General features: G+C 45.9%; 1 protein-coding gene across 1 annotated transcript in view; it reads left to right on the forward strand.

Annotated features, from left to right (window-relative positions):
• Positions 1–1,153: 1,153 nt before the first annotated feature.
• ANTXRL (ANTXR like) overlaps positions 1,154–15,706 on the forward strand; it is a 36,112-nt gene continuing 21,559 nt past the window's right edge. The window contains exons 1-3 of the mRNA XM_030335465.1: positions 1,154–1,428; positions 10,887–10,958; positions 12,256–12,327. Coding sequence (XP_030191325.1) covers positions 1,154–1,428; positions 10,887–10,958; positions 12,256–12,327 — 419 coding nt within the window. The remainder of the gene's footprint in view (positions 1,429–10,886; positions 10,959–12,255; positions 12,328–15,706) is intronic.

Raw genomic sequence — 15,706 nt, forward strand, 5'->3', positions numbered from 1 at the left:
TACAGATATATTTTAGAATAAAGAAGCTTAACAAGCTGTGTGAATAATCAAGAAATTAATACATTTGTCCACAACACCAATAAACAGTTTAAAAGCTTTATTTTTTAAATGCCATTTACAATAACAGCAAAAATATAAGGTATTTAGGGAAGGCACTTGAGAAAAAAAGTGAAGATCTTCATAGGGAAGTTTATTTGAAAGGTGCTGGAAAACGAGTAGATAAATGAGAACATTGCCAGGTTCACTGATAGGGGAGTCTAGAGGGAAGATTCAAACGCATCCAAGTGTATCTATATATTTAATGTTACTGTAATCAAGTATTAAAAAGATTGGGGGAGCACTGAGGATGTGCTGCTTCTAAAATTTATATGAAAGACCAAATGGGTTTTCCATGTTTTTCCATGAAGCAGAGACAAGCCATCCCCACTCAGCCCTCTTTGCATTTCTGATCCACAGAAACTGTGCGCATATAAAATGTTTTATGTCATGAATTTGGGGGAGTTTGTTACACAGGAGTAGGTAACAGGAATGTCCCTCATTCACAAAGGACTATGGTAACACTGCACTGCCTTCTTCTCCTTCTAGATCCTTCCATGTCCACAGGTGACTTCAGTATTCATCAATGACCATTAATTACTGTACTCTAGCTTCCCAGTTCCTTGACCTCGTGAACACTCACAGGGATGTCCTCATCTAAGCCACCTCAGCTGCCTTCTTTGAATTATAAAAAAAGAGAGTCTTGGAGATTTTAATGGCCACCTGTGAGGGTTTAGGATAAGAGACAAATGGAGGCCTCATCTTACCCCCCCCATCTAAAGATACCATGACTCCTGCCTGGGGTTGTCAACAGGCAGGACACTGAGCAGAGATGCAGGTCACAAAGTCACCATGCCAACCCCCCGTCCATCATAACAAGGCCTTCTGCCCCAGCTGCGTGGGGGAAGGGCCAGCAGGTACTGGGCCCATCGCCCCAGAGCCAGCTGTTTGCCTCTTCCGCCCAAAGGGCAGACAGCAGGTGCAGGCTTGAAGTGCGCCTTGGGAAAGTGCTGGTGGGAGCCAAAGCCCCAGGGCACAGGCGGAGTCTCCAGAGGCAGCCGCCTGAGGTGACCTGAAGTGGCCAGCAGCCAGCAGCTCCAAGAAGGTGGCCAGGAAAATGGGGAGCCACGGCCTGGGTGTGCCGGGCCCCGCGCTGTTTCTGCTGCTGGTGCTGCGGCCTCCGCTGCTGAAAGCCGGAAGTTTGCGGCACAGCGTCCGGGGCTCCAGAGACCTGCATGGCCTCGTTCTAAGTGGGAAAAGCCTCCATAACTACCTCCGCCCAAAGGGGGGAACTGTCCACCACCTCCGCAGCCACTATTCCCGGGATAACCCGGAAAAAGATACAAGGCAATCCTGCCAGAGCGCATATGACCTTTACTTCATCTTGGATAAGTGAGTGGTCCTCCTGCCCTACCCAGCGCCCCAGGGTGGTGTGGTCCCTGAAGTCAATATGGGCAGGTGGTGGCCAAAGGGGATGCCAGCTTCTGTGAGTGGAGGGGCCAGGGAGTAACATTGGTCAGAGCCAAGGAACCTCTGTGTCTCCCCTTGTTCCTGAGGGAGAAGGAATGCCCCCAAAATTTGTTCTCTGGGACTTTTCCTTTTTGAGAGAATAAAAGGCCACCATAAGGTTTCTGAATGGCTCTCAATCCTCCCACCAGCATGGACTGGATCTGTGGCCTGCATGCCCCTTAAATAGCTGGATAGGCAGGAGACTGCTAGAAGCTCCTTCTCAGCAGTTGTTAGAAGCTCGCTGGGTTTCAGTTTCTACTTTGTGAGGTGTTTTGCTTATGTTGTTTTCCACCCAAGTGAGTGAAAAGTTTTATTTTTACTGGCCCCAGAGAGATTATGTGTTGCTTCTACTGGGCATTCTCATAGTGTCACAGTTTGGAAATTCCTTTGTTTTCCCGGAGCACCTGGGTGGTTCAGTCATGCATCTCTCTCCTTTTTTTAATGTTTTATTATTTGTTTATTTTTGAGAGAGAGAGAGAGGGAGACACAGAATCTGAAGCAGGCAGCAGGCTCTGAGCTGTCAGCACAGAGCCTGAAGTGGAGCTCAAGTGGGGCTCGAGTGGGGCTTGAGTGGGGCTCAAACTCACAAACCGTGAGATCATGACCTGAGCTGAAGTCAGATGCTTAACAGACTGAGCCACCTAGGCGCCCCAAGCGACTGACCCTCGATTTTGGCTTAGGTCACCATCTCACAGTGATCAAGCACCTCAGCGGGCTCTGCCCTGACAACCGGGAGCCTGCTTGGAATTCTTTCTCCTTCTCTCTTTCTGCCCCAACCCCATCAAAATAGATAAATAAACTTTAAAGAGAAAGAAAGAAAGAAAGAAAGAAAGAAAGAAAGAAAGAAAGAAAAAAGAAAGCCCTTTGTTTTCCTGCCAATGGTTTTGCTTTCTTCTTCAACTGCTTGGAGACTAGTTACAGTTTGTTTGCACTTTGAGAACAGTTATGTCTGACCTGGTATTGTCCTGGGAAGCAGGGCACCTTGTGATCCTCAAAAGGGGACGGATCTTCATGCTTGGAGAGATTGGAGACATTGCTTTGGTTCCATTTGCAACTTGTCTGTTGGATTGAGAATGAACTTTAGTGAGTCAATACTATCAGTGATATGATTGTTGATAATATTGTTGAAGCACATTTTGGTCTCCAAAGCCCTTCTACTGCACTTCTGTCATCCACAAAACCACCGTGGAATGTAGAGTAGAGGGGCATTTGCATTTGCGATCTCATGGAAAGAGGGTGGCATTTAAAGGCTGGATGAAGTAGCCCCAAAGCTGATGGGCGTGGCAAGACTCAGCTTCCTGTGTCCTGATGGCAGCATCCCAGGCTGTACTGCCTCTGAGTCCTCCTATTCTCCATGGAGGCTGATGACTAGGGGGATGTGTGTTCAGCCACCAGCTTCTAAGCAAAGCCAGCAGAGATGGGAGCCACCCTGCCCACTGGAATAAGTCCTTCCTCATTGTCCTGTGGAGGGACTTCTGAGTTGCCTTGGGCAGGTCTTGCCTCAGTGATACTTGGCACGGCCAAGGGGGATGGAGGTTTCTCTCTTAGGCATTAGGGCTGGGGGTAGAAAGGCAGTAAGGGGGTTGACAGCCTTTCTCTGGGTCATTCAGTTTGACAAGCCAGAAGAACAAGTGTCAGGACTGAATCCTGCTGGATTGTGCAGATTGGAGAGGAGCTGAGGGTGTCCGTGAAAGAGCCCTTACACACCCCTTTCCCAGCCCCAGGTCATCAGTGAGGAGTCCAGCTAGATCCTGCCTATGGTTTACCAGGCCAGGCTTGTCTGAAACCATAGCAAACTCCTCAGCCCCAGGGAAATAACACCATCTCCCCAGGACCTGCGCACACCCAGTCTGGTTGAAGAAGGCTTTACACTTCCTTTGAGGGCCAGCTTGATGAGAAATTCCTGGAGGGTGAGGACAGACTCCATCAGGCACTTCTCCCTGTGGCTCTTGGGGAAAGGGGAGTAATGACCACTGAGGGGGCAGCCCCAAGTGTGCAAGTCAGGCAGACGGCACTCACCAGTCATGAACCCCTGAACAAACTGCTTCACCTCTCTGTGCCTCAGGGTCCCCATATGTATGATGGGGATCTTCATACCCACCTCACCAGGTTGTGATGAGGATGAAGGCGAGTTTGGAGGCAGTTTTCCCAGCACAGCAGCAGATACAATTGTGGAAGATGAGTATAAAATGCTACTAGAGAAGGCAGAGTCATGCACACTGGGGCTGGGAACTCCCCAGCACTGCAGGGCCCCCCTGTCCTCCCTGGATCAGCTCTCTTCTGAACTGCCCTTTGGGGTGCCAGGGTAGAGGTCAAATGCCTCTGCTTGTTGACTCTGCCAAGGCTCTCTGGGACCTCTCACCCATGTGATGAGCAGTTCTATTCGTTCATTCATTCCCTTAACAATTCATCCACTCACAAATAATGACTGAGCAACTGAGTATGTTAGTCACTGTTTGGGCATGGGGATAAGGCATCAAACACTTCCTGGAGTTTCCATGAGGAGAGAGGAAATAAATAAAAGAGGAGAGGAAGTAGTGTGTCAGATGGGATTAGCACAGGCTGGAGGTGGGGGCCGGAATCAGGGCGGAAGGATGGGAAGTGCTGAGGGAGGGCCTGTTCTGAAGAGGTGGTCTGGGAAGGTGGGGCTGACAGACTAGAAGACGAAGGGGGATAAGAGGGTGTTTTTGAGCAGAGAGGGCATGCCATTGGGTCTTGGCTGAAAAGATCACAAATGAAGGGCCCAAGGGCAGACCAGTGTGGTGGTGGTGGTGGTGAGTGGGGGGGTAGGCTAATGCAGGGATTCAGGGAGGAGATAATGGGAGTATGGACCAGTAGGTCAGGGGTGGAGGTGCTGAGTGGACAGATTCTGGATCTATTTTGAAGAATCTATACATATTGAATGAGGGAGTTGCTCATGACTGGGGCACTTCTCTGGACTGGGGACAAGGGTAAAGGGGGAAGCAGCTTCATCGCTGAGTCTTCTGTAGGTAAATGTTATTACCCCTATTTCACAGATGAGGGAAGGAAGCCACGCAGGGCCAAGGAATGACCCCCTAAAGCCCTCAGATGGGAAGACATGGAACAGGAGTTGAAACTCTGGAATGTCTCCCTCCAAAGCCCATTCCAAAGTCCCTGAGGCTGAGTGGGTCCCTGCAGTGGTTTTGGAAGCAAACATAGTCTGTCACCTGCAGGAAAGCCTTGAGTGGTTCACTCCAACCTTATTCACTAGATTCATTATTTATTTGGTCATACACTAGATTGAACTGGATGAAAATTAGTGAGCCCTGCTGTGTGCCTGCACTATTTTCTCAGGCACCAGGGAGGTGGTGGGCCAGGGAGCTCCAGGCTGAGGGAATGGCCAGTGCAAAGGCCTGAGAAGTGAGGCCCTCAGAGGATCCTGGGGGCGGGGGGGAGAAGGGGGAGAAGGGAAGGGGACAGGCCAGTAGTGAGGCCTTGCGCACATGTAGAGGTGTGTTTTTCACTTCAAGGGCATCTGGACATTATTGAAAGAATCACTTTTATCAAAGGAGAGAAGGATCAGAACTGTGTTTTCAAAAATACCTCTTGGCTGCCTTGGGAAGGATAGATTGGAAGGGGGAAGGATGATAGCATCGCTGGAGTGGAAAGGGGAAGGGCCTAGAAGGTCCCAGGAGGACTGTGAGGCTGGAGAAAAAATTAGGAGCTCAGAACAGGTGTGTCTACTGAGAGGAGAAAGGGAAGACAGAATTTAGGGAGCACCCACATGTGTGGCACTGGTGGAGGAAGAGGGGTTTCCATAGAGGAGAGAGGGAGAGCTTCAGGACCCATCCAGGCGAAGGACGAAGCCTGTGCAGGATGCTCATTAGGGGATGCCTTGACATTAATATCTGTGCAAGGGAACAGGCAAAAATAGGATTCAGTGGAGCTTCAATGCAGACATGACAGCCTCACCTGATTCATGGGGAGCTTTGGAGCTAAAAGGTGCCTTCAGGGCTATGCCAAGTTGGGCCAAACGATTGGGCCATCAGTCACTTCAGGTGGGAACCTCAGGAAAGGCATGCTCTTAGGTAAGGCAACTCTGCAGGTGAAAGGATATTAGAGGGGATGACAGCTGAAGGAGCGTCCTTGAAAGAGCATCCGTACTCAGCATGTTTGTGGTCTCACAGCTTCTCCGTCAGCTCAGGTGAACAGAACAGGACTATGCAGAGACAGTCTGTTGATCTGTGTACCACTTTTGGTGAACTATCCCATGCCTTTTATTTTTTTCCTTCTCAGGACCCCTCACAACCCTCAAGCTAGCCATGGCTTATGTGCTTTGATGAGGACAGAAGTCATTGGAATCTGTATACATTAAACACTATTTCCCCATTCATCCTTCCCCAAACTGTGGGAACCTCTATTCTATTTTCTATATCTATGAATTTGCCTATTCTAGGTAACTCATATAAGTGGAATCATGCAATAGTTTTTAATTTTGATGAAGTTTGATCTGTTTTTTCTTTTATTACCTGTGCTTTTGTTGCCATATCCAAAATACCATTACCAAATCCAACAGCATGAAGGTTTCCCCTATATTTTCTTCTAAAAAGTTTAATATTTTTAGTTCTTACATTTAGGTTTTGATTCATTTGAATTAATTTTTGTGGATGACATAAGAGCCTAACTACATTGTCTTGCATGTGAACATCCAGTTTTCCTAGTGCCATTTGTTGAAAATATTGTCCTTTCCCACATTGAATGGCCTTGGCATCCTTGTCAAAAATCAACTGAACATATATATGAGGGGTTATTTCTGTGCTCTTTATTCTATTCCATTAGTCTATATGTCTGTCTTTATGCCAGTACTACACTATTTCGATTATTGTAGCTTTGTAATAAATTTTGAAACCAGAAAATGTGAGTCCACAACCTTTGCTCTTATTCAAGATTTTTTAAAACTATTTAAGGTCTCTTAAGATTCAATATGAATTTTGGGATGGATTGTTCAGTTTCTGCAAGAAAAAAGTCATTGATTTAAAAAAAAAATTTAATCTTTATTTATTTTTGAGAGAGAGACAGACAGAGCATAAGAAGGGCAGGGACAGAGAGAGGGGGAGACACAGAATCTGAAGCAGGCTTCAGGCTCTGAGCTGTCAACACAGAGCCCAACACAGAGCAAGATCATGGCCTGAGCCAAAGTTGGACACCAGGCATCCCGTCATTGACATTTTAATAAAGATTGCATTGAACCTGTAGATAGCCTTGGCTACTATTGCCAGCTTTAGGATATTAGGTCTTCTAGTCCATGAATATGTGATGTTCTTCCAGTGATTTGTGTCTTTTAAATTTCTTTCAGCCATAGGGTCTAAGGGGTGGCTCAGTCAGTGGAGCATCTGACTCTTGATTTCAGCTCCAAACATGGTCTCATTGTCGTGAGATCAAGCCCCATGTCAGGCTTTGTGCTGAGTGTGAAGCCTACTTGGGATTCTCTCTCTCCCCCTCTCTCTCTGCCCCTTCCTCTCTCTCTCTCTCTCAAAATAAATAAACATTAAACAAATATAAAGTTCCTTCAGCCATATGTTGTAGTTTTCAGTGTACTAGTCTTCTGCCTCTGGTTAAATTTATTCATAAATATTTTGTTCGGTTTGATAATATTATAAATGGATTTATTTTCTTAATTTCCTTTTTGGAATGTTCATTGTTAGTGTATATCGAAATGCAACTGATTTTTATATGTTAATTTTGTATCCTGAAACTTTGCTGAATTCTTTTATTAGCTCAAATAGTTTTTTGTGTGTGGAATCTATGGGGTTTTTTACAGGTAAGATCATATCTAAGAACAGAGATAATTTTACATCTTCCTTTTCAATTTGGATGCCTTTTTTTCCCCCTTGCCTAATTGATCTGGCTAGACTTCCAATACTACAATGAATTGAAATTATGAAACTGGGCATTTTTGTATTACTTTTGATCTTGGGAAAAGCTCTGGTCTTTCACCATCAATATGTTAACTGTGGGTTTTTCATATATGGCCCTTATTATGTTTATCATACAACATTTCTCTATTCCTAGTGGGAGTATTTTTGTGAAGGAAGTATGTTGGATTTTATCAAATCCTTTTTCTACATCAATTGAAATGATCATGTAGTTGGGTTTTTTTTTTTCCCAATCTATTCTGCTAATTCTCTTCTATTCTGTTAATTACATTGTTTGATGTTTGCATGTTGAACTATGTTTCCATTGTGGAAATAAATCCTACTTGGTCATGGGATAAAAATCTTCTAATATGTTGCTAAATTCAGTTTGCTAGATTTTTGTTGCTGTTGAAGATTTTTGCATCCGTATTCCTATAGGATATTGGTCTGTACTTGTAGTATTTGTCAGGCTTTGATATCAAGGTAATTCAGGCCTCATTGAATGAGTTTGGAAGTGTTCCCTCTTCTCCATTTTTTGAAAGAATTTGGAAGGGATTGGTGTTAACTCTTCATTAAATGTTTGGTGACAGTAACCTACAAAACCATCTGGTCCCAGGCTTTTCTCTTTGGGAAGATTTGTGTTTTCTGATTCAATCTCTTTACTAGACTTAGGTCTATTCAAATTTTATATTTCTTCATGTTTCAGTTTTGGCAGGTTTGTGGGTTTCTAGGAATTTATCCATTTGTTCCAGATTTTCTAACTTGTTGGTATGTAATTATTCAGAGTAGTTTCTTATGATCCTGTATTTCTATAGTGTCAGTTGCAATGTCTCCTCTTCTATTTCTAATTTAAGTTAAATTTATGTATTTCAGCACCTTTGTTATTTTGTTTCTTGTGCTAACTTTGGACTTAATCTGTTCTCTTTTTTTTCCAGTTCCTTGACATGTAAAGTAAGGGTTTTTTTTATATTTTGCTATATCCTTAATATATGAATTTATCACTATAAATTTTCCTCTCAGAACTGTGCTTGCAACATTCTGTAGGTTTTGCTATTTGTTTCCATTTCCATTACTTTTAAGGTTTTCTTTTCCCATTTGGTTTTTTTCTTTCATGCATTGGTTGTTCAAAAGTATGTTGTTCAATTTTCACATAAATGTAGACTTTACATATTTCCTCTTGCTTTTTAAATGTTTATTTATTTATTTTGAGAGAGAGCACATGCAGGGAAGGGGCAGAGAGACAGAGAGAGAGAGAGAAAGAGAGAATCCCGAGTAGGCTCTGTGCTGTCAGTGCAGAGCCCGATGCAGGACTTGATCTCATTAACCATGAGACCATGACCTGAGCTGAAACCAAGAGTTGGATGCTCAACCAACAGAGCAACCCAGGTGCCCCTTCCTCTTGTTTTTTATTCCATGTAGTTGGAAAAGATAGCTGGTATGATTTAAGTATTTTTAAATTTGCTAAAATTTGTTTTGTGCCCTGTCATCTGATCTATCCTGGAGAATAATCTGTGTGGACCAGAAAAGAATGTGCATTCTGCAAAAGTTGGATGAAATATTCTATATATGTCTATTAAGTCCATTTGACCATGGTATGGTTCAATTCCCATGTTTCCTTGTTGATTTTCTGCCTAGATGATCTATCCATTGCTGAAACTGGGGCATTGAAGTTGCCTGTTATTATTGTATTGTTATCTTTTCACCAGATTTGTTAGTATTGTTTAATATATTTAGGTGCTCAGATGTTGAGTACATATGTATTTATGATTGTTATATCTTCTTGATGTATTGACCATTTTATCATTATGTAATAACTTTCTTTGACTCTTGTTACCATTTTTGGCTTAAAGCCTATTTTGTCTGATATAAGTATAACTATCTAATTTCTTTTGGTTTTCACTTGGATGGAATATCTTGAGTTCCTTCACATTGAACCTACATGTGTCTTTAAAGCTTAATGAGTCTCTGGCAGGAAGCAATTAGTTGGGACTTGTGTTTTTATCCATCATTTTGCAGATTTTTCTTCTGGTAATATGACCCTGTTTCTAATAACATGTTAGTACTGATGCTGCTTTTTGCTGTTCAAGATTTACTCATTCTCTATTGACTTCTTATTATGAGGAAAGGGAATTAAGCTTTCTTATAGCTCAGCTCCCCTATCTGATTTTTCCCCATCCTTTCCATTCTCCCAGCATAGTTGTATCACTAGGGTATTTTGGTCACAAGCTTCAATGATAGCAATATCTTCAAATATCTGCTAATCATCTCCATTCTCATTTAAGAGTGAGTCACTAGAACATGACTGGAGCTCTCTGTACTAGAAGCCCACATAGTTGTTTTCCATACTGCCTCCTTCCTAGGGATCTATAAGTCCTGTGGTATTTTCTATGGCCAATGAATACTCATGTTTGTCTATGTTCTAAACCTTTCTTCAAAATCATCACAAACTGGAAACTTCCCCAGAGTAAGTAGGTGAGTTGCAGACTCTTGTTTCCTATAAATCTTCTTTGGAAGATCCTTTTCACACAGGGGGGAAACAGGAAAGAAAAGTAATAAGAAGGAGCATGGAAAGGGTTACCATTAATTAAGGAAGTTGTCCTGCACTTTAACATGGAAGCTTCTGAGATAAAGTCTGCGTCATAGGTTGGTTGTCAGAGTCTAGTAATTTGCTACCTAACAGTTGTCCAACTCACCCTGATCTGCCTAGTGCGATGGGTAGAGCATGGGTTTTGAAGCTAGATCTGGGTTCAGATCCATGCTAACTATGGAAATTGTGGCAAATGTCATGACCTGTGAATCTCATGTGTAAAATGGGAATAATGCTGATATCATAGGGTTGCTCTGGAATTGGAAATCATGCATGTAAAGTGTCTGGTATGTATGTGTCCATGAATAATAATCCTGACATCATTAGAAACGTCTATCCTTAGTTTCCTCATCATCTACTGGCAGTTTTAGATATAGCCTAGAAGAGGCAGAAGGAATAATAGAAAGGAAAAGCCAAGAGTACTTTGTAGGGATGTGGTGCCAAAGAGCTCTGCCTCGCACCAAACCACCCACACCTTCAAGGGGCAGGGGAGGAGCATTCATCTGGGAGACAATGGCAACCAGGAGAGCCAACAGATCAGAACTGGTGGAGGCTTTGCCAACCAATGCATCCCCCTTGTTTCTTGTCCAACAGTCTCACCTAGCATGACCAAATATCCTGGTTTGCCACCAGAAGTCCTTCAACCTCAGAGGTCCCTCAGTCCCAAGCACACAGGTCTCCCATAACTCACGCTGATGAAAGTCACCACCAGGGTGACCCGCTGAAGTCACTGAAGGTGTGTGGTAGACTTTAGCTATGTGGAAGAGAGTAGGGATGAGGAGGTTGCTGAAGAGCCTGCAGGAGGGCAGAGAAGGCAGAAACTATTCCTACACGACAGATGTAACTCATCCCTCTCACTCGTGTTTCTTCATTTTCAGGTCAGGCAGTGTGAACAACAACTGGATGGACATTTACAACCTTGTGGAAGATTTTGTCAAAAAGTTCGAAAAGTATGGCTTCTCTGTGTTAATAGTGTGATTTCCTCTGCTAAACCCAGCACAGAGCTGTTTGGACTCAGTGAGCATTGGAGTCCCTTCATGCAGGAGCACAGAGCCCACAGTGAGGAAAAGACAAATCGCAGTGATTCCAAGGGCCCCAACAGCTTTACTTGGCTCCTGACTGAGAAGCTATATGACCGAGGACACAGTCTGTCTTTGAGGACCTAATAGATTAAGAAACAGGCAAACCAGTAACATAGTAATTAAACACCTGGTTTAAAGGTGTCAGGAGTCAAAAGAAAAGACAAAGGGCTTATATGATGAGCTTAAGGAAAAAGCAAGAATTTTAATTCAAGGATAACTTCCAGAAGATGTGGCAATATTAACTAGGCTTTGATGGATGGGAAAGACAGGGTAACAGGAACCATCAGGGAGACTTCTTGTGGAGCGAGTAGTCTGTTTGGCAGCAGAGTAGGTTTAACTCAAGGAAGGGCCGGGAGATGAGGCTGCGCATGTCAGCTTGGGTCCATGGCCATAGCAGCTCATAATGCCAGCGCGCAGGACCTAGATCTCCTGCTGTGAGCAATAGGGAGCAACAGATGATTCATGATTAGAGGTCTGACATGAGTAAGGTAGTGTGTTAAGAAGAAGAGTTTGGCAGAAGTGGGTAAAATGAATGGGAACAAGAGCTAAAAGCAGTAGGGAATTCAGCTGGGGACCTATGGTACCAATTTAGCCAAGGGATAATGAGGGTCAACAAACCAAAAGACAGTGGACAGGAGCAGGAAAGAGAGGGATGTATATGAATGGCTGGCAAGGGGGAAGATAATTTCTTTGAGATGAGAAGAGTTGAGCTGGGGAAGACAGGCAAGGAAGGAAGGGCAGTGAAGCTCCAAAAAATGTTACAGAAGAGAGGCCAGGTGGAAGTCCCTCCTGCAAGAGTGTGTAGATGTCTATCTCCTTTTGCATGCAGCTGTCTGTGTGAACAACTATCTGTGTGAGTGCCTGTGTGTGTGCGTGCACATGCATGTGCACATGAGAGAGAGAGACAAACAGGCAAACAGACAAACACTACTGGGGTGTTGTGAGTGTAAGGATGGACACTCCTCCCTTCCTAGAAGGCCACACATCTTACAGACCTCAGAATTCCTTACTAAGGTTATAGGAAGCTCTGGGGTTTGGGAAATGGACCCCAAAGCAGAAGAATTGGGATGGGGCAGGGAAACTGTCATGCACCTCTCCCTGGCTGCTCGTTCATCATTTGCAACCTGTGTTGGTGACTTCTCACAAGCATGTGCTTTCTCCCCAGCCCGAAACTGCGGATATCCTTCATCACCTACTCCACAGAGGGCCACACCCTCATGAAACTCACCTCAGATAAGTAAGTGACACATTGACCCCCAAAACAGGCCCAGTGGGTGAGACTGATGAAACAGCCAAGGGGGAAATGGGTTCCCCGAGATCACAGTAGGGAGCCCACTGGTGTGCAGACTACTGGGCGGGCCTGAACTCCACTGTATACCCTGATGCCCAGGTCTAGCTCCCCTCCCCTCTCAGACCCCCGGCTGCTCTGACAATGGCCAACCCTGTGCAGCTTGACTATCTCCACCCCCTCTAAGCTTTGCCTTTCACCTGCCTGAGTCCTATCTTCATTCTTCCCTGTTCTTAGAACAGGCTGGCTATGAGGACTCCCAGAATTTTTTGGAGCAGGTGTATGTTTTCTTTATAAATGGTGACCTGCATTAAGAACCTGCTGTTGTGTGTCACTCTCTACCTTGGGCCAGTGGGAATTCCAGTGAGAAAAAGTCATAACCAGGGAGGAAGGGTTGAGCAGCATCAAAGTTTTGATGGTCTCAGTGAAGGGATCTTGTTCCTTAAGTGGGTCTGAGACATGGGGCCCCAAGAGTGGGGTCCTAAGCATCAGGCTGGGAGAGGGTGCTTGAGAAAGTCATGACCACCATCTTAGGTTGGCCATGGTGGGACCAGCAGTTTTCCCAAAGTCTGTAAACTGGGAATTATGGAGCTTTGAGTAGCTGGGTAAGGAGGTTAAGATTCTCAAAACACAAATGACTGGAGCCCAATTCAGAGAAAGTTAAGCATCAAGGAGAGGTTGAGCACCCTTAGGACTAGATGGACCCCAGTATTTGTGACACAGAGCCACATTCAGGACCATGGGAAGAAGCCAAGAAACAGAGTGAACAGCCATCCTGCAGAGGAGGGGTGTGGTGGTGTCAGTGCATGGAGACAGCACTCTCCTGCCTGACTCCAGGACAAGCAGGAAGAGAGGGCTGACTGCTCCAAGCACTAGTGGAGGCACAAATTTGTGTGTAGGTGGGTTTTTGCATTAGGACAGAGAGACCTGAGTGGGGTTGAGGTGGAAGGAAGCAAGTCCATTAAGAGAGACGCTGGCAGGTGGCAGAGAGATACAGGGCTGCTGGGCAGGGGGCTCTGGAGGAAGAGCTGCCCACTGGGGAGGTAAGACCTCTGCCTCCTCCAAGGTGGGGGGCTCAGGGCCCAGATGTGAGAAGCTGTGGGGGGGCTCAGGTAGGGTCTCCCTGGTCATCTCTGGAGAGTGAACAAAGTAACATCTTCCCCAAGCCAGGGTTCAGGAGTGGGAGTGGGGCCTAGGGGAGTGGAAATGGTGTGAAATTGGTGGGAAGGGGCAAGATGTGCATCTGGGAAGACAGCTCACACTCAGATCAGGGCCCTAAAGCTGCCAGCTCCTAAACCCCCACAGGACCTTGACTGGAACTGGGCTCAGCCTGGGATTGGCCTTCCTAAACATGCCCCACTGCCTAGGAGTTGAGGAGGCCTTTGGCAGGGAGCCTGGGAAGGACCTCATGCAGAGAGAATCCAGGAGGGGACACTAGAGCCTGATATAGGTGTGACTCTTGAGGGTCTGCAGAGAATGTGGGAGCAGGGATGGGACCCTGCTTAATGCTTTCTGAGCCCTTTCTGCTAGGAGAGAGTAGGCTGAGGAGACAAAGTCCAAAGGGGGCTTGTTCTGGGTACTAGAAAAGCCAGGGGCCTAGAGGCTAGGAAGCCCCCAGGGTTGATGGCAAGGAGGGTGACGACAGGGAAGAGATGGAGGGGATCCAAGGGGTTGAGACAGATGTTAAAGAGTAAGAAGGACTGCTAGGAGACAAGGAGCTGGTATCCCCTCCGTGGACATAGCTAGGAGCAAGGTTAGAGGAGCAACACTCCCTGGGGAGAGCCTGCTTGGGCAAGAAAAAGCCTGGGGGCTCCTGGGCTAGACACTGGGAAGGGGTGGAAGAAAATCTTCTGGTGTGTGGTGAGGGAGGGAGAGGGCTTCTGCTGAGTGCAGTAGCACCTGGTTTGGCCTCCACTGTCCATGGGTGCCAGGCCTCACCTCCTGGGCTGGGTGGGACTGGACCTGGGGCTCTCAGATCTCACCCCACAGCAACATCTCCACTTCCCACAGTGAGAAGCCCTCTCAGGGTCCCAGCTCTCCTAGCCTTGCTGTGCCAGCTCAGCCTGTCACGTGGGATTATCCTGAACCTAGGGCCCCAGTCCCACCTGTGAAATCCCCCTTAACAGCAGCCGCCTGGCCACATACCCATGGCAGCAAGGGGAGCACTGCCCCTCCACCTGCATGGGCAGCCCTTGAGACACTTCCCCAGCTTTTGGCCTTTTTCTTCAGGAGTACGTGAACCCAGGAGCCCTAGTTCTCTCATTAAGCAGCTTGCTTCTTCCTTTGGTGTCAATCCAGAAGGGGAAGTGGTTTTTTTGGGGTGGTGGGAGGGCAACGAGCCAACCTCAGGATTCTGTGATAGGGTAAGATGGGACAGGGCAGGGCTATCAGCAGGATGACCTTTTCCAAACTCAGCCTTACCTGCTGAAGGAAGAGTGTGCCTTCCCAAGGGACCCAGTAGGTGCTAGAAGCCCTGCCAGTTACACTGTGAGTGCAGATTCACAGTGGCACATCCTGTGACTGCAGACAGGGCTCTTGAGGGTCCCCCAGGTAGTGTGCCTGAGACAGTGGTGAGTGCAGAAAAGCCAGGCCATACCCATGGGAGCAGCAGAGCAGCCTCCCCCCACCCCATGCTCACCAGATGGGGGACAGAGAAGGCCTGAGCAAGGCCTGTTCATATCGAGGACACAGAGCATAAGGTCATGACCAGGCTACTTGATTTGTATCGTGTCCCGACTAGACAGGTCTGCACAGTGCACAGTGGCTCCAGGATGGCTTGGAGATGTTTTGTTTTGTTTTTTGTTTTTTATTGAAGTATAGCTGACACACATTAGTTTTACATTAGTTATAGGCGTGTAACATAGTGACTTGACTCTTCTATACATTATGCTGTGCTCACCACAAGTGTAGCTACCATTTGTCACCTACGACATTATTACAACATCCTTGACTATATTCCCTTTGCTGTAGCGTTCATTCATGTGACTTTTTCATTCCATAACCGGAAGCCTGTATCTCCCACTGCCCTTCATCCATTCTGCCCGTCCCCACCGTCCCCTCCCCTCTGCAACCATCAGATAGTGCTCTGTATTTATGAGTCTGTTTCTGATTTTTGTCTGTTTTCTTCTTTGTTTTGTTTTTTGGATTTCACATATAAGCGAAATCATATAGTATTTTATCGTTCTGTCTGACTTAATCATTCGACATAACGTCGTCTAGATCCATCCATGTTGTTGGAAATGGCAAGATCTGTTAATTTTCATGACTGGCTAAAGTTCCATTGAATATATACACCACATCTTCTGTATCCATTCATCTATCATTGGAC

This window comes from Lynx canadensis, chromosome D2, assembly GCF_007474595.2.
Source record: "Lynx canadensis isolate LIC74 chromosome D2, mLynCan4.pri.v2, whole genome shotgun sequence".
In the NCBI taxonomy this organism is placed as follows: domain Eukaryota; kingdom Metazoa; phylum Chordata; class Mammalia; order Carnivora; family Felidae; genus Lynx; species Lynx canadensis.